Source organism: Xiphophorus couchianus, chromosome 2 (assembly GCF_001444195.1).
Source record: "Xiphophorus couchianus chromosome 2, X_couchianus-1.0, whole genome shotgun sequence".
NCBI lineage: Eukaryota > Metazoa > Chordata > Actinopteri > Cyprinodontiformes > Poeciliidae > Xiphophorus > Xiphophorus couchianus.
In genome coordinates, this window is record NC_040229.1 from 24346327 (window position 1) to 24366217 (window position 19891).

General features: G+C 36.9%; 1 protein-coding gene across 2 annotated transcripts in view; it reads left to right on the forward strand.

Moving 5' to 3' along the window:
* The window catches only part of LOC114158890 (cGMP-inhibited 3',5'-cyclic phosphodiesterase A-like), a 93178-nt gene extending 74701 nt beyond the window's left edge, over positions 1–18477 (forward strand). For both annotated transcript variants that reach the window (XM_028040795.1, XM_028040803.1), the window contains 10 exons: positions 127–200; positions 972–1117; positions 2020–2157; positions 3227–3338; positions 3590–3703; positions 4206–4405; positions 6105–6308; positions 6688–6849; positions 9734–9974; positions 12131–18477. In XM_028040795.1, coding sequence (XP_027896596.1) covers positions 127–200; positions 972–1117; positions 2020–2157; positions 3227–3338; positions 3590–3703; positions 4206–4405; positions 6105–6308; positions 6688–6849; positions 9734–9974; positions 12131–12444 — 1705 coding nt within the window. In that variant the 3' untranslated portion in view covers positions 12445–18477. The remainder of the gene's footprint in view (positions 1–126; positions 201–971; positions 1118–2019; positions 2158–3226; positions 3339–3589; positions 3704–4205; positions 4406–6104; positions 6309–6687; positions 6850–9733; positions 9975–12130) is intronic.
* Positions 18478–19891: the final 1414 nt, after the last annotated feature.

The window sequence follows — 19891 nt, forward strand, 5'->3', positions numbered from 1 at the left end:
AATCTCTGTTAGCTAAGTCTAACAGAGATTTAGCTAGATAGTAGCTAAATCTCTGTTGTATTAGAAATATGCAGTAGAGTTAATAAAGATTTGTTTGATGTATGTATGTAACCTTCTTTTCTGCAGTTGTGGGAGACCGTACATCAGGCTGACCCACGGAGAGGGCTCTATAGATAAGGGAGACAGGACACCGCGAACAGGTAGTGGCATAACGGAGCGGTGTGTTTAGCATCTTTCTTTTGTCAGATAAAGGAGATGCAGGCAGTTTTACAACAATCGTGGTAAACTGAAGAAAATTCCTTTTGTTGTTGTTTTATAAGAAAGTGTACCTTCATTTCTGACATCTACAAAAATGTACGTTTCTGTATAAATGGTGTTCTTTAACTTTTAGTTTTTTATTATGAGATTCAAGCCAATTGAATTCTTCAAATCTAAGAGATTTTAAATAAAATGACTTCCTGCTTTATTGGTATATATTAAAGAACTGCACAAGATGCTCAATATAAACACTACCAGGATTAGTGGTCAATAGAAAATGTCTCAGATCTATCTGAGTGTATATTAAGAGTAAAATTCCCATTAAAATTTATTAGAGAAATACTAATGTGTTTTAATCTTTCAATTAAATTACCAGTGAATACCTTACTAAACAATAGTCTAGTCTAGTGTGGACATGAATGCAGTTCAGTTAGCTTTAGTTATTTTCATGGCTCTAGTTCATAGCAAATGTCATCTCAAAGCACAAGATAAGCAGATCCAATAGGATCAAGTTTAGTTTAAATCGAACTTATTCAAATAAAGTTGAATTATCTAGTTCGGAGTCAGGTTAGATACACACCAAAACAGGCCAGTTCGGCTGATTATATAATGCCAGCTGACAAACGGAGATCTCTGTGAGGAAGGTGAGTTGATTACAGCGAGTCACGGATTTTGCAGCAATCCGACATCTCTTTGTTTTCCTGTATTGACAGAGGACCCTGTAGTTGTGTCATCAGACTACGACAGCACCCATGAAGTCAACCACAGTGACAGCAGTGATGTAGCACAAACAGAGGACACAGAAAAGGGGAAAAACCCCTCCCAGAATGTCATCCTCCATGCACTAATACCTCCTGAGGTGAGTCAAAGCACACACGTTCAAAACCATCTCTTTAATGTCAGAATAGGATGCAGTACGATGCGGAAACGCAGTGGGAAAAAAAAAAAAAGCCTGCACACCCCTATAAAGATGGCAGCTAAAAAAGTGATGTTGATTTTAAGAGCTTCTTAAGTTCTCTTAAGACTTCCTCCACTTTTACAAACGTCTTCTTCCATCTGAAGAACAGCATCGCCATCCACCGCCATCTTTTACAATGGATGCGGTGACGTTTTGGTGATGCGCAGTGGCCACATGTTCCAGTTTGGTTTTATTTGACCATAAAATTGTCTTCCGTTTGGCTTGGGGATATTTCTGCCAGATCTGTAAGTTCTTTTGAGAAGAAAAGAACTTCTCTCTGTCAACACGACTCCTGAGTCCAAACACATGGAAATTATAGGAGACTAATGTAACCAGTGAACAGGAGCTACCAGAAAATCCTGCAGTTTCTTCCATTCTGTCAGAGTCTTGAAGGTTTTCCACATCAGATTATGTTTAGTCAACAAATGATAGAGAAAAGTACAGATGTATAATAGTAATGCTACTGTTCCACATATGTTCTCCAATTATTGTCTTTACTGTACCATTAAAGACATAAAATGCTGTGAATTGTTGCTTTGTACAGTGAGAGATTTTTGGTGCAGGTTATTACAACTTCTTTTTTAAAAGTTGTTTCCTTTTATTAGATGTTTGTTTTTATTTATACACTGAAGTTGGTAAAAAAAAAAAAATTCTGTAAATATTTCAATTTTCCAACATTTAACAACACAAAAATAATTTTACCATAAATGTGCATACTTTTCAGATCCAGTGTACATGTATATGGTTTGTGCCATTGAGAAATGTATTCTTTAAAACATTTTCATTATGTGTTTTTTGTACAGGACAAACCCATTCTGGCACAAGAGCCATTACTAATGGAAGACCTGGAGCCTTTAATGAGTCAATTAAATCATTGGAACTTTCCTATTTTCACTCTAATGGAGAAGACAAATGGAAAATGTGGGAGGATCCTTAGTCAGGTGAGAACATTAAAAAACACAAAGAAGTAAGATCCAAGATGAATTAGTGCAATCCTCACTTATTAAGGATATTAACAAAAATCCAACACAGTTGAAGACTTTATTTTCTTCTTCATAAAGCAACAACTATTACATTACCAACACAACGCCACACAGTTTTACTCCTCCAGTGTTTCTGAACCAGAATCAAAAAGAAGAACATTTAAGACAAATGAAAAACACAGCCTCATTAATAAATAAGAACATGTTTATAGGACATCAGATGAACACTAAATCCCACAGATCCACAGTTGTTGTTCTCTCGATGATGTACGAGGAGAGAACTTCTTTCTCCAAATGAACAACTGTCTGCCAGGTGCTTCAGACTTGGCTTGGGGTTTGTCATTAAAAACTGTGTGTCTGGGATCACTCTGAAGGAGTCTGCATAATGTAAAGGTCTCTGGGTGATTTGTAAGGGAGAGAAAAGCAATCTTCTTCATAAGGAAACTGCTGAACAACATTTTAGGAGAAGCTATACATTTTTAAGAGCCAGCATTGGTCAGATGAGACCAAGATGCATTTGTGACGTGTGCAAACCTGACTGGTGCTCTGCAGTAAACGTGTAGCAATTCACAAAGGTGGGAGTATAATTATATTTTCATATTTGACTGTTTTTGTCCCAAAGGTTCCTAGGAGCAAAAACTACCATGAGATAATGACCAAAAACCCACACACACACACACACGCACACACAAAAATCTTTACTGTCTGATGTTTCAGCTGAATATGTTGTAGAAAACAATAGAATAGGCAAGAATAGAATAGAAAATATCTTGTTGTTGACTCACAGAAATACAGTAAAGATTAACAACAATTTATAAAAGGGTTATGACCAAAAAAGCAACAATGTAAGGTTACAAAAGTGAGACAAAGTAGCATAACACAGATAAATTAAGTGAGTCATGTAGTGGTTCACAGCTATTCAGCTGGATGACACAATTAACTGCAATGGGATTTTAGCTGGTAATGTAATAAATTTCATTTGTCTGATCTTCTGATGGTAGTTTTCACTGAACATTTTGTGTTGCAGGTGTCTTACAGGCTCTTTGAGGACACTGGCCTGTTCGAGACCTTTAAGATCCCCGTTAAAGAGTTCATGAACTACTTCCATGCTCTCGAGAGCGGCTACAGAGACATACCATGTAAGTTTAAATGTCTCTCAGCTGGTCATGGTTTTACTCACACCATTTTCCTGTCAGCTTTTGTTGCAGTTGTAAAAAACAAATCAGCCACTAGATGAAAATTCACTCCCTCTAATTTGATTCATTCTACGGTGTACAGTACAATACAAGATTTGCCTTTACGTTGCTATGAGAAACCTGAACGGCTCAACAGTGCGCCCTGGTGGAAAGCAATTTGATTTGGAAAAGGTATACTTTCTCCTCTGGATCAGATCACAACAGGATCCACGCCACAGATGTGCTTCATGCGGTCTGGTACCTCACCACGCAGCCTGTGCCTGGTCTACCCAGCCTCATTAATGATCACAGCTCAGCCAGTGACTCGGGTATGCACCATTTTATCAGTACCTATAAGTGCAAAAAAAAAGGAAATGAGCTTTTTTAAAAAAAATTTATTTAATTATAAGTTTTGTGTTGGATAAGAAATTTCGGGTATGAAAGGCTTTTTGGAGGTTTGTTCCTTGTGCCTCGATGCTCCCTGTAAGCTGGATGTTCTCTCATCAGTGTGAGAACATCCAGCTTTAGTCAAGCTTTTGGCACATGTTTTTTTCTGTATGAAACTCTATTTGAAGTCTAGGACAGTATGAAGTTGCTGGCAAATTAAGAGTTCCCTCTCACCAATATTTCAAAACCTTGTTTGTATGCCTTACCAGGACCATCCCTTTGATCCACACATAAGTCGATTAAAACATCCGTGTGTGTATCTGTGTATATGCGCTCCGGTGTGCATTACTGGCACATAGAGATGAACCTAAAGTATGAGTGTTGTGTGTAAATTCTTCCATCCTGATCCGAAATCCCCTCGCTTTGTCTCTTCCCTGTGGTTAGACTCTGACAGTGGGATAACACACAGTCACATGGGCTTCCTGGTTTCAAAGACCTACACTGTGTCAGAAGATGGATATGGCTGTCTGTCTGGCCTCATACCCGCTCTGGAGCTGATGGCACTTTATGTAGCTGCTGCAATGCATGACTACGATCATCCTGGGAGAACAAATGCTTTCCTCGTGGCCACCAGCGCCCCTCAGGTACTTTGTTCCTGAAGTCCACCAGGACCACTCTCTCATTTGAATCGGGAAATGTAGAAATTTGTTTGTCTGACTTTTCTGATATCTTCATTATCAGAAAGGTCAGACAAACATTTTCGCCGGTGAGCTGTAAAGAAAAGCAGATTCAAACAGCCAGCTCTTCACACCGTTATAAAAACAGGGTAAGAGTAGCTACCCTGCACACTTTCTCTGTAAAAGTGTGCAGATTTCCTGGAGTATCTGCCTGGCCTTGCAATTGTTTCATTTTGTTTTTCAAAAAACGTGTTTTCTTTTCTAAGAAGTTATCAGTTGCTGTTGACATGAGTCTGGGCCAAATAATTCACCTCTTTAACATATTTTACTGTTTATTTTTTATTGCCTCATTGCCTTTCCTGCCTAAAGATGATTACATCACTCCCGCCGCTGTTCTACTTTCCTCAGTTTGTGCAACTAATTTAAGCCTAGAGCCACACCTTTAGGAAAATAAATCCACAGTTTACAGCAAACACCAAAACATGGGGCAATTTATTTACATAATATATATTTATAATGTTGTGACTTTCAAGTAACAGTGTCTTAAACGATCTGAAACTCCACTCACCTCTCTGTAAATCCTGATGTAAAAGTCTGATCAGGTTTTCCAAGAACTACAAACTAAATCAATGTTTATCTTACTGCTGTGTCAACATTCTTGATAGTCGAGCAATAAAAATCAAACAGAGGTTAGAAGAAGTAGATAGTAGCCTGATTTAGAGATAATTGTATATCTTTATTGTGTATTGATGTACCTCCAGTTCTATCACTTCCGTAGGTTTTTCATTTGAACTGAGGCCTCAAAACATCTTAGATGGACCCACTTTTGAGTATAAGGTTTAAAAGGTCTTAAATGTGTATACTTGCTCATGTATTTCCTCTTCCAAGAAAGTGTTTTTTTTGTTTTGTTTTTGAGAAATGCTCTGGAAACATTTATTTGTTCCATGTGCTGTAGACGAAGTAGTCCGGTAGCCAGTCCTGCTGGAAGGAATTTAAAGCCACACATTCTGGCTCATTGTGAAAACCTAAAACAGTGCTCGCCCCAAAATGTCCTTATTAAAGTTACATGTCAGACACTGCCTTTTTCCTGCCAGTAGTGATGCAGCTATAGTTTAAACCCGTTTTGTGAAATTTTTCCTCCTACAGCAACTTTAACAATATTCGCAATTTATTAATAGAATAAATGCATCTGTTTACATAAGGTGGCTTTTATATGAACAAATCTACTCAGAAGCCAAAAAAAAAAAAAAAAACGAAACTAAAAAAACAAACTCTGTGATCTATAAAGCAAACAATTTGATCAGGTTTTCCAACACATATAAAAAGGATCAGCTCTTTTAACTCACCGCTGGGTCTGCTTTCTTGACGTTAGGACAGTAAAACTTCTTTTGAAAACAAATGAGTCAAAAAGTTTTTTGGGTGAAGTTCCAGGAAAAAGCAACAGTCTCAGGGCCTCAGGCGCTTAGAGAACAGCTCCCATCTCAGCCCCCGTCGTAATGGGCAACGCTTTGATCTAATCGAGCCCTGGATTGCCGAATATGTTTAACCCTCTCATCTCTAGAGGCCCCACATCTGGGGGGTAATAGCAATGGTTCCAGGACATTTTAGGGAACAACGTTAAAGTCTTGCTTGTACACACTCATGCAGAGAGTTTGGCTGTTTGCAGGCAGTGCTCTACAACGATCGCTCGGTCCTGGAAAATCACCACGCCGCCTCTGCCTGGAACCTCTTCATGTCACACCCAGACTACAACTTCCTGGTCAACCTGGACCACGTGGAGTTCAAACGCTTCAGGTTCCTGGTCATCGAGGCCATCCTGGCAACGGACCTCAAGAAGCACTTTGACTTCCTGGCTGAGTTCAATGCCAAGGTACTGCGAAAGATAAACTCTTAAATGATTTACATTAAGTATAATATGAAATGGAATACGTACTATTTTTCTGGAAAATGTTATTACAGCTATAAACCTTTTCTCAATATCCATCTTTAGGTATATCTAAAAAATATGTTTTACATACACTACTTTAGGTAATTTATTGCAAAGAACAAACTTTCATTAGTTTAAATTGCTGTTATCTGGGCCACTTGAATATTTTTTCTTTTTATTCCTAAATTGTTCTTTTTTAATACTGGAAGTAGTCTGTGAAGAGAGAAAACTAATAAATGTTTCTAACATTTCACATGCTGCTTATTAAATTCTTTATTTTTAGATGTGAGAAAAGCTGACTGGCCTTTTATTGTTCCCTCAGGTAGGCGATGATCCGTCAACAGGTGTTGACTGGTCTAATGAGAATGACAGGTTACTGGTGTGCCAGATGTGCATTAAGCTGGCAGACATCAACGGGCCTTTAAAGTGCAAGGATCTACATCTGCAGTGGACCGAGGGCATTGTCAACGAGTTCTATGAACAGGTGGGTGAACTCTCAGCAAGGCTGCGATGTTTGTGGGAATGAAGCGATAAAAACACCGCTGCAGCACCATGTACCACAATGCCGTTTTGCAAAATCAATCTTCAGTTTATTTTATTTGAGTTTTTAAGTGATGGATCAACAAAAATTAATATGTGGTTGTTAAGGGGAAATAAAGTTAAATTCTAAGAAAACGTACATACATACAAGAATTTCTTTTTTTTTTTTGTTTATGTTCACAAACAGATAACCTGATTACAAAATACCAGATTCAGGCAGAAGAAACACTTTACTATTATTTTTCTTTAAACAAGCAAAACGCAACAACCCCCCCCCAAACTAATATTTGCAGTAGATAATGTAAATATGATTTATGTCACAGCATGATGAAGTACTTCCAATGCCAAATGACAGCAGGCTCAGCAGGTGGTGTTAGGATAACAAAGCTTGTGCATAAAGAAGAAGATGCTTGACTTTAACTTTTGGGTTAACTTTAACTTTCTGCTCTTAGGGCACCCAAATAGCTAGTGACGGCCCTGGATACAAATGATATTGTTGCTTCAAAGAGCAATTTTTTGTTCATCCTTTTTAAAAGTTCTTTTTTTTCAGATTTTTAGCTGTAAGCAGGAGTGTTGCATAATTATCTGTACGGTAATTGTGGCCTCATTTTGAATGGAGTTGCAGTAACAAACATAACCTAGTTATGACCACAGCTTATATCCACTCACAATTGTTTGTTAGGATGGCATGCACTCTTGGCACTGAGTTCCTCCTCTCTCTGTTAATTGCTCAGGCACTGCTGCTTTAATACGATGGTTTAGTACGCACATACTGACTACACCGCCACAGAGAGCAAAGGTCAAACAGGAGAAAAGCCTTTCTGTGACAAAAGGTTTGAATGTCTCCAGGAGATGTGATGCACGAAGGTGGTCTCTTCAAGGCACTTGACAGAGATGGCTACTCTCCAACATTATAAACCGATAGCAATTCAGTTCCTTCCCCAAAATGTGACACCAACTTTACCAGCTGATGAGATCCAGGACTAAAGTTCAAGCGTTTAATTTTTTATTTATTTATTTCCTGGACGCACCTTATCAATTAAAGTGTCATTAATCAAGAGCTCTATTAGTTTCCTGGAGATGTTTTAAAGTTTCTCTTGGTGCTTTTTCTCTCATGCTGTCCTGTCCTTGTGCCCGAACATGTCAACATATCATACACTTAAAAATCTGAAAGAAGCTGCAGTGAGTCCCTGCGGGTCTCCTATGCAGAGACGATTTGTCCTTGACTCAGGTGACCGTTGCTCAGGTCTTTTGCTGCATGATCCTTCATGTTTGCTTCCTTTCCTGTCTGATTATAAAATTAAAGCCACAAGCGACACAACGTAAGAAAAATACCCAAAGATAGGATATTTTATTCTTCATGTAATCATCCATCATAGGTCAGTCCTTCACCCGATATCTCTTTTGTTATGTTCTGTTATTGCATGAAAAGGACACAAGGGGGAGCTCTGAATATGCATGTGACAAAATATGTTGTACGTGAAGAAGAGAACTTAAGAGAGTAAAGAGAGAACTGAAGCTGAACTACATCTGATGCTGCTTATTTTCCACTATTTCAATATAGCAACACCACAACATCTTTGTTGTGATAAAATTTGTATTTTACAATCTGTGTTATTAAATTTTTTTTAGGGATTACATAAATAATACAAAGAAACATGAAAATCCATTATATTTGTGACAGACTAGTCTCTCAGCATCCAACTGAAAATTGGTTCTTTGCTGAATTGTCTATTTTTTTATTGGCATAAACTTGTTCATTCTTTGATAATTTATCCTGTTTTTATTTAGATGTGAAACAATCATAAACTAAATCTTATTCTGCTAGAATAGCCTAATCCAAAGGTGACAAACCAGAAAACCTTAAGAGAGATGTTTTCACTTTTGTCTCTATATACAGTACAGACCAAAAGTTTGGACACACCTTCTAATTCAATGGGTTTTCTTTATTTTCATGACTATTTATAAGGCAATAAATCCCACTTATTAACCTGACAGGGCAGGTTGACCTATGAAGTGAAAACCATTTCAGGTGACGACCTCTTGAAGCTCATCAAGAAAATGCAGAGTGTGTGCAAAGCAGTAATCACAGCAAAAGGTTGCTACTTTGAAGAAACTAGAATATAAGGGGTATTATCATTTGTTTTACACTTTTTTGTTTAGTGCATATTTTCACATGTGTTATTCATAGTTTTGATGCCTTCAGTGTGAATCTATAATGTCAATAGTCATGAAAATAAAGGAAACTCATTAAATTAAAAGGTGTGTCCAAACTTTTGGTCTGTACTGTATGTCATGGAAATCATACTTTTTGTAGGGTTTTTAATTAATTTCAGAGATATTTGAATTGTAAAAGTACAAAACAAACTATAAGTTGCTTCTGTATATTGTTCAGTAGAAGTAACTAAGCAAATTAAACATCTAGTATGTGATATTCAGTCATATTCATTAAATTAGGATCTGCAGATGAGGCTCATTTGTCAGATTAAAAGTACCTTTTGAAAATGACAAGCAGATATCAAACATACTTTCCATTAAGCTCACGTTTCTGTATTGAATATATTTTCTTTATTGTATGATGTAATAATCTAAATTTAAATGTCATGTTGTCACTGCCCTTAAGCGGAAATGACATCACAATTTAAAGGAATGAAGACTTTTAAACGCCCGTCAATGTTTCCTGAAAGAAAGGAACTTAATCAGTAATATTCTATATTATTGAATGGGTCTGTAGATGACCAATCAGAATCAGGTAATGCTGTAACTCAGTTCTTGTTCTTCCTTTTAAGTTTGTATCATTTTGTGTTAATGGCTCATGCTGTATGTAGGGCGATGAGGAGTCCAGCCTGGGGCTTCCTGTCAGCCCCTTCATGGATCGAGCAGCACCGCAGCTGGCCAAGCTTCAGGAATCGTTCATCACGCACATTGTCGGACCGCTCTGTAACTCCTACGACTCGGCTGGCCTCATACCTGGACGGTGGGTGGAGCCAGAGCCTGAGGAGGAGGAGCCAGAGATCGCTGAAAGCGAGGAGGCAGATGAAGACGGATCCACCTGCTCTGACGCATCGCGTAAGTACGAGGGTCCAAAACAACGTTAAAACAAGACACAACAGGAACCCTAAAACAATCATAAAATAAGGCTGTCATTTCTTCTTCTTTTAGAAAACCATTCTCTCAGTATGCAAATTAACTCCTTTCATGGAGCCCATTTTTGTCCTTGATCTTCAGATTTATTTATCCAGCACAATTGATATTTATTCAACCAATCTCTGCAAATAAAACCTGCTTCGATAATTCGTAACATATAAAGAAGTATTTAATATAACTTTTGTTATAATTCACCCTCTTTCATTCTGCTAAGACTGAAAGATCCTGATAACTCAGGCACAGTAACATTGATTGATAATATTTATTCCCAGAAGATAGATGTAATTGGCAACAAGCAGAAAACCCAGAAGGCCTTGACTTGACCTACATCCATCAGGTAGCTAAGTGTAAATTACTAGATATAAAATCACTTCTCTATGCAACACGCATTGTTTGGATTTTCATTTGTTACTAGAGATTCACTGAGTCAGCACATCCAGCTGTATTGCACTTCATTATGCTCCCATTTTGCTCCTGCTGATCATGTTTTAATTTTTTATGTCTTATCTTTTGTATTTTTAGAGAGTAAGTAAAAAAGATTAAGAAATTAGAAAAATACACATATTTTTCTAGTAGTGTATTTTAGTGCCTGCATGTCTAACTAAAAATTGCTTCTCTGACTAAAAATTTCTTATGTGTGCACGCAGAAGATTGGTACCGTTCTTAAAAATAAGAGCATTTCTTCGTAAATATTTTATAGGTCAGAATTATGTAACATAAAAGTAACATTTTACATTTTAAAAGTCTTACAGTAAATCTCATCTCATTCTGCTGCAGTGAATAATGGCTAACAGTTAGTTACTAAGGAAACCAAGAAACCTTGCAAAAGATGATTTTCACTATGATCTCCAGACATTACAGAAACATTAACTAAGCTCATTTAAGGCCTTAAGAGAGTTTTAGATCTAAGTTGTTAGAGATTTTTAAGAGACTTATTAGTTTAACAAACATGTCTCTCAAAAATGTCACATGCAAAACTAAAGTTAGGAAAAAAATGCAAAGTTCTATAAAAGACGATTAACCACCCAAGCTCCATAAATCTCAGAGAATTATTGCTAAAGATCCCTTTAGAAGATTAGAAGAAACCAGTGAAAAAAGAAGAAATAGATCACTCTCATCTTTTGTACTTTATTCTGTTTAGAAATACTTGATTGTTGAATTTGTAGCACATCTATGTTTACAGCAGGTAAAGGCATCAAGCTACAGTATGTCCCCTTTACGACACAGAGCCAGAACTTTTTTCACATTTTGCTTCAAGGTATTTAAAAAAAAAAAGATTTATGAGATGGATCAGAACAAGGGAGCCTACGATTGCAAAGTGGGAAACAACTATATGTTTTCCTATTTTTTTTTTTAAACAGATGCTAGTCTGAAAAAAGTTGCCTGAAAATTTATCCACACAATCTTCTAGCCGATAAGTAGCAGAACGACATATTTCAGCAACTACTGCTGCAATCTGGGCTGGACCTTAGAAAGGATCTAAGAAACAGTAGCCTTGATTTTCAAAGATTTTTCTTAAAAAGAAAAGAAAAGAAAATATTGCAACCATTGTACTTTATTTACAACTCACTGACTAAAATTAGATGAGTTGTATTTATATTTTAGGATTTTTATAAATATAAAAACATAAAATAAATATGAACTTATATTAAATTTCTTTGGGAACAACATGGTGTTACTGGCTGGTGGACGTAATTAACAAATCATGTAGCAACTCATACCTGCTGATGTTTAGGACTTCTTACTAATGTACTATAATTTGCATTTGTAAAACAATTTGTCTCTACCAGATGATGCTACATGATTGGCCCAGGGGCCAACATCTTTACATCCTTTATTTTTTTTCAAACTATGAATGAGACTTTTTATGACTTTTTTCATGCTTATTTATTTATTTATTTACTCAGGGGGTTGAATACATAAACATCTCACAAAAAACCCTGTGTCCAGTTACTTCCACTTTGCAATAATGTTGGTCTACAATAGAAACACATATCCTTTATAAGAAGCATGTTGGTTATCATAAAAAGAGTAAAAATAACACTAAATAAATTACTTTCCTTTTTTTTTTCATCCAGAAAAAGCAGCTCCCAAGAAAAGGAGGAAAGTATTTTGCCAGATCACACAGCACCTGCTGGAAAATCACAAGATGTGGAAGAAAGTGATAGAAGAGGAATCCCAGAATGAGGAGCAAGGAACAGAGTCCGCCCATTTCAACAAAGTCGCTGAGCCGATTCTGGCTATTGATGAAGAAGAGGAGGAGTCGGGCAGCAGGGAAGAGCAAGTGGAAGGAGAGCATTGTGAGGAGGAGACAGAGAAAGCAGAGTGGCACGTCTCTGACAGGGACGACTCTCAGACTCCAGAGGAGGGAGGGGACAGCGAACCACAGTGAAACCTCTAAACTCCAGACACCCTCAGATAGAGACGCAGCATCAGTCAGGATAAGGATGTAAAGAAATGTTCCTTTTGACCTTATCCTACTGACTCTTGTTTCTGCCAGCACATTACTTAGACACAACACTGTAGATGTTTGGGAAACGCGTGCCTACAGAGAAGAAAAAACAAAACAAACAAACAGGGTGGGAAATTTTGTGCTTTACATATTTAATCTGAATATGTGGTTTTACCAAACATTTATATGGGTTTTTCTTTTCCCACATTGCAATAATACATTATTCATGGACTTTGAGATACAGACTATTTTCCTACTGTCAGGAGTTGAAGACAAGCAGTTGCATAGGTTTTAACAAAGTGTGGTAACACAGGACTGCAGAAAATTGCTGCCAATTTATGCAGAATTATTTCCCGAATGTGATTATATATTAACGTCACCATCACATGCTTGTGTTTTGATTGTAGCTCAACTTTTTCAGTTTAAACTGTGCTAGCTTATGTTATTTTTTTTTTTTTTATCCACACATGGATTGTAAAAGGACTGATTTACACAATAATCTTCTTCCTTTCAACCCTTGACAGAAATAATCCCTCACTTGTGGGTTTTAGCACCCAAAGTCAAATATCTATAAATATTATGTTTGATGTTTATTGCCAAATGAGGTACTTAATGCCGTCATGTAGAGATACGTCTCAGAAATGCAGAGACAGCTCTGAAATGTCTCTTTGCGTTGGCATTTGTGTGTTCCTCAGTTTTTACTCTAATGTACACATTTGTTCTCCAGAATGCAGAGGGAGGAAAAAAAGTCAGATTATTCCATTTTTAAACTACAGTAAACCTGATGTCAAAGACACAACTGTTTTACAGCATTGCCTGTCAAGAGTATTCATACGCCTTTAACTGTTTCCTACCACGATGACAAACTCGCTTCGGTCAGACCAAAGTTAAACTTGAATTAAACATGCAAAACACTATTTGTGACAGGAAAAAATAATGCTGCAATGTCAGCCTGAATCCCATCCACATAGTGCAACAAATAATGGTGGCAGCATCATGCTGTGAGCCATTTTATTCCTCCATTAGTTAAGGAAGTCATGAAAAGATGAATAGAAAAACAGTATTCTTGGGAATGGGACTAAACTGTTACAATCTAGCCAGAGCCAAACTAAAATGGTTTAAGTCAAACACATCAGAGTTCTTTAACCTATCTGATGGAGAAAGAGGAATTGGAAAAGGAGATTCTACAAAACATGGACTGGAATTCAATATAAGTTAACACCACATTTTTCTCATTTTTAATTACGCAAAAAAAAAAAGAAGAAAATTCAGTGAAATTTGGGGCCATAATTAATAGATTAAATCTTAACCATAGAAAAGAAATGCTGTCCGTTTCAACACGTTTCTGAAAAAAAGACAGTAATTGTATGACAATAAAAAAAATTTTTACACAGAATTTTTTTTTTCTGTAGAAAATTTTTTATATATATTTTTTCGTTGTTTTTAATTTTAGAGAAAAAAAAAGACAGGACAACAATCTCTTAATTAAGTGAGCTGTCACAAACAAGATCTAAATTCAGTCACATTGTTGCCAGAAATTAATAATCCTTGAGAGATTTTTCAGAAAAGCTGTTCCAGATCTTGTCCAGAGCCGGAACCAGTTTCAGTTCTAATTTTCCACAGCCAGAGAAACAGCTTTGTTCTGCTTTGCTATGCCACAAAAAATCTGTAGAAGACCACAGTGCAGTGAGTAACTTAAACTATGTTAGTCACATAATATATCTCTGTACCCCTGCAATTAAATCCCCAATGTCCCTAACCTAAGAGATAAACATTGTTTTAACCAAGTCATGTACTGTAGTTGTGAACTGTGGCTCTCTGATCTACAGTTGTGAATTACACACTGCCTTTAAAAGAGAACTCATCAAAAATTACCTTTTGTAAGTCACACACAACATAGATCAGCAAATTGTGAAACCGTGTTTGCCAGTGCAAATAGCGATGGTGAATAAAACGCAAGCATTGTATTGACTCACATGTGACTCCATGATGCGCGATAGCAAAACTAAAAGCTGAAAGATGACTCAAGATGTTCAAATGCTTGTTCAGTCTTAGATTCATGTCAAAGTTTAGATCTGAAACCTGAAGTAAGTTTGGAGTTTTTACTTGGCCCAATTAAGTGTAAGTCCAAGTGTCACTTATCTTAGACAGCACCAGAGTTTTGGAGCCGGAAACAGAAAGAGTTGGTGCTGAGTGAGCACCAGAACCGCTGTGGTGGAAAACAAGCTAAAGCTAAAGTTTATATTAAAACGGTACTGAGTCATTCTTCTGAACTGGTGTTCAGAAATGGCTCAGCATTTTTGGGAAGTCATCTAGTGACCAAACTTGAACAGGAGAACATAAAGTTCTTAATTTAAAACTTAAAGACCAATACAAGGAATGAACCAACTAAATTACATGCTGAAGGTTTTATGGGAGTTGTTTGTCATTTTTTATTTGATTAGAGATGTTTACACTCTTTGAATGGGAGTTCTTTGAAGTCTGTCAGATTTCACTTACAGGTACTTTTAGCTTCATCCGTCTTTTAGATTAATTATGTAATCGGACTCAAGGTGCTGAGTTTTATTTTTTTTTCTAAAGTAAATCTTAGCTACTGACACTGGTTGTTACCCTCAGGGAAACTACATCTGTATCACATTTAAAGACAAACACGTCTTTGAAAGGCAAAGAACAACTAAAGACACTTACCGTGTCTTTGTGCAGTGAATCTGTTTGATTCTCCTGGCACCTCAGGGACTCGTTCATTCTCCTACAGTTCACAGCAGACAGCATGCTGACAACACAGGCTGGTCAGAGCTTCACAGCAAACATACGCAACAAAGTTTTAATTGTACTTAAAGTTAATAAAATCTACTGTGGCGTCTTATTCAGAAGAGAGCTCAGACAAAGCACATTTTGTGTGACTAAAGCCAAGAAATCTCATACAGTCCATGTAGTCTCTTAAAATAGGCCTGAAACTTCATTAGAAACCGTTCTACCTTGTGTAGAGATGCTTGGACAACATGGTTATCTGACTTTTAGTTTTAGCACCACCAATGTAGTGAATTGTTTTCATTGTCTAAGCTCACCTGGTTCTGTTGCGCAAACCCCCCAATAAATGTCAGGTATTTGTCAGCTATTTGCATAACCTTAAAAATTTGGTATAAAACATGGTTTAGTTGTAGTGATAATCATGGATGCTTCTCTTGCCTCTGTTAGGATGGATGTGTATTGGGAGAAATGGTTTCCCACCAGCAGTTGTCAGGGGATACGATTATTGAAGTGAAGTGCTGTTAAAAGGCTATAATCAGTTAATATCACTTTTGGCATAATTCCAGATAATGTGCTATAAAAATTTTTTATAGAAATATTTAAAGTCATTTAAAGACAATGGAAATCTGTTAACATCCGTTAATCTTGATTTATAATGAATGAATACATCTTTAGAGTTTTCTAATACAGATAACACTTTACCCTTTTAACAGAACCTCATGTAAAAGAAATCCTCAGCTATCCTTTTGAGGAAATTTTAAAAAACAACCCATTCATAAATTTTAGTTTTGCTCCTGGAATACAAGTTTTGAAAACATTTCCCTCAATTTATTATTATTATTTTTTTTTTTTTACAAAGAAGGAGCCACAACAAACAAAACAAAGAAAAACAAGTATTTAGGGATCAAAATTGTGGAAGACCTGTAGCTGTAATCTGGGTGCAAAACATAATTTAAAGTTGAATGGAACAACATTTGGTAACACTTCATTTGAAGGGGTTTGCATAAGACTGACATGACACCATCATAAATATGACATGTTCATAACAGACACCTGTTATGAACATGAAGGAGTCCTTATGAATGTTTATGACTACTGTCATGATGTGTCATTTGGTAAATAATGGCACCTTTAATGCAAAGTTGCTTTACAAGTAACATTACAAGTCCATTAGAAGTGCCAACTTTGCAATATTTGGTAAATAATGACACTTAAATGCAAATATGACATTTTAAAGCAACTTTGCATTAAAAGTGTCATTATTTACCAAATAACACTTCATGACACATGAATGCAGTCACAAACATTCATAAAGACTCCATGTTCATAACAGGTGTTACGTCATGTTTATGACAGTGTCATGTAAGTCTTATGCAGAGCCCTTCAAATAAAGTGTTACCAAAGATTCTTAGAAGACCTCTCTGTTGATTTTATGCTTATTTGTTTGATTTTAGACATGTTTCTTTTCTATGAGGGAACAGAAACAATCACCCACATTATAAGTTTTATAAAGATGGTCGATTAAAAAAGCTAAATTCTTTTTTGAAATGTCTCCATCTACTGCTAAGTGCTTTGCTCTGTTTCAGGGGCTGAAACACAAGCATCACATCAAGTGGGTTTGCGAGTCTCAATACCACAAATGCCAGCCTTTTGTAATGCAGTGCTTCAAAATGCCTATTAATTTTGTGCATTCCCTGGTCCCTGGTGATCACACAATGGGAGCTGTGTGTACATGTTTGGATATCAGGCAGGAGGCCAGACCATTGTTAGATGTTTCAGTGGGAAAGCTCAAACTTTAACCCCCTTCTTTAAGCGATTTGATGCAAAGGTTTCCATGCACAATTTACTCCCATAATCTCAATCCATTTAACGTATCTTCAGGACTTATAACAGCACACAGTAGATTATGCACCAACATGTTTTTTCACCACACAATCATGCTATCTGTGTTGAATAGGCAGTTCATGAACAATGGTCTCTTTGCTACCGTCCTGACTCTGCAGCAGTGGGTGCTACTCAGAATGGAGGCCACACACAGGCTTGATAATTGGCTGACCTACCGATTAGTCTGGCATCACACATGTTTGCCCTCCGGCCTTTTATCAGGTCGCAATTGTTTGAAGCCACTGAATCATCCAGTGTTTTCCTAACCCTTTGCATCTTTCTGTTTGCAGAATTAAATTTTTTGCTTTGCTGATTTGTCTCATACCAAATGAGCCACAACCATCGCTAAACAGACAAAAGCCACATTTCTTTTAATCTTAGAAAATCTTTATATTAGAATGTTTAATCTTTTTTCAATTGATCCACTGGCCCTTTGAATGTGACTGTCCAATGTTGTACTGCTGTGGTGGGGGATTTTAGTGGGAATACATGAGGTGATGAAGGTCGAACAGACGCAGTAAGCAGTTTTTAATTCCTTGCACATGCTCCGCTCAGATAGTTATCCCCCAAAGCTCCCGCAGTATGTCGCTCCTAGTGCTTCCTCTTTGATCTGCACACTTCCTTTTCCTCGCTGAGTAAAGCAGCAGAGCTTTCGCTGCACAGCTTCAAAAGCTCAGACATGAAGGCATTCTGACTCTGTCTGTGGTGTTCATTTGTTCATCATCACTTTATTTTAAGACAGATCGATATATGCATTTTCCCGCCTCAGAATATTTGCTTTTGAGTTGAAACATTATATCTGTTTTATAGTGTTACTGCTTTTGTTTGATTGTCATGATTATTCACAAGTGTAAGATAATTGTAACCGTTTGAACCAAACAAGCTTTACAATGATGTAAACAAAATGAAATGAGTATTTTTATATAGCTGACACGTAATGAAACAATGACTTGCTTTTTTTTGTTTCCTCACTAGTACTCTTCACTTACCACACTATACTAAAGGAAGACTACGTCCAAATTCACAGTATTTGTGGAAGTAAATTAATGAATCTCTGTGAAGGTTGATGCTCCGTTTTGTACAATATATGCTGTACAGATAAAGAAATTTTAAAACTACAAAAACTCTTTTAGATATACATTATTTATTTTTACCGTTTTGTAATTTAGACACTATACTGTAGCTTCAATATTGCCGGACTTACTGGAAGTGCCTATATTGGTATTATGTATCATACAGTGAATATATTTGGAGATCATAGACTTCGTCACAGACTGAACCAGTGTGGATGTTGTAATGTGAATACATTGAATTACAAAATTACAGTTTCTGTGTTTATTTTTGTGTTGGTGTTCTGTTGGTTTTATGTACCAAGCCTTTTACATTAATGGCACCTCTGGCAAAGATATGTAAAAACAAACTTTAAACAAAAAGCAGTGGGGGATTGTGTTAAATTGATTATTTGAGCTATATGTTATGTTATCATGCTATTCCCTCAGCAAAATCATCCCTGGAGTGTTACTTTGATTCTTTCATGCATGTTTGAGGGATTCCCAGTGGCAGCCATTCAGGGACGCCTAAATGCTTGCTCTCACAAAGCCTATTTCCATAAAGCTCCTCCAGACTAGTGGCAGCAGTAGTTAAGAAACACCTGGTGGGGCTGTGAGTCTGCTGAGCTCATCATATGAGCTACTTCTCTGTCCAATGCTCCTGAAACGGTTGCAAACGGCATAATGAGAAGCATCGTTGTGATGACGGGCCGATGGTGGAGTGTCTGAAAAAGTAGGAGTTTCTTAAGGAGACAGAGGAGCAATTTTAAGGTGTCAAATTGCAAAGTCAGCTTTCTTTGAAGATATATTTGATATTTAGAGCATTTTTTTAACAACTGAAGGTAACATAGTTACTTGATGTGCTACAACATAACACTCTGTGTGTGGGAAATACATGATACTGCCCCTTTAAACTAATTCATCATTAGAAGAAAAACACAATAATTGGTTTTAGCAAAACCACTGGTGCCACATTATTGGCACCCCAGCAGCTACTGCTTCGGCCTCTTTTGCCAAAAGGACAATACTTGTCCTTTAACCTTTCATATATAAGGCATTCCTAGATATACATACAGAGGCATTAGAGAAAGACACATCTCTGACCATTCCTCTTGGCACAGGCTGGTGATGAATGTCTGGGTATTGTCTTACCTCCCTTCCTTTCTGCTTTATGTCTGGCAAATGAGCTGGCCATGTGAAAACTTTGCTTTTTAGTCTGCTGAGAAAGTTCTGCATTTATTTGTAAACATGTTTTTGATCGTTATCCTATTGAACGAAAAAATTTGAACTCTTTTGACACAGGTCATCATATTGTTTTATTACGTCTTTGCGTTTCAATTTGTCTGTAATGCCACATAGCAAGGTCCCCAAGGCGTTTGAATGAGAAACACGCCCATGGCTTCACATATTCTTTGCTATACTTAACAGTGAGCATGAGGCAGTGCATTTATCCTTTGATTCATCCCAGACTCATCTGGTCTGTTTGTTGTTAAAAAGCTTTATATTAACTTTATGGTTTCAACACAAGTCTTAATAGCATTTAGCAAATTCTATGACCTTATATCTATGACGATACGGCAGCAATGTTGTCGAATAATAACTTGCCATGTAGATAGCACCTAAAGGTAGTTGTGAAGTCTTTGTGAGCATAATTGACTTGCTTGTCTCAGTTCTGTAGCCGTGAGCATTAGAAAACCTTCCCA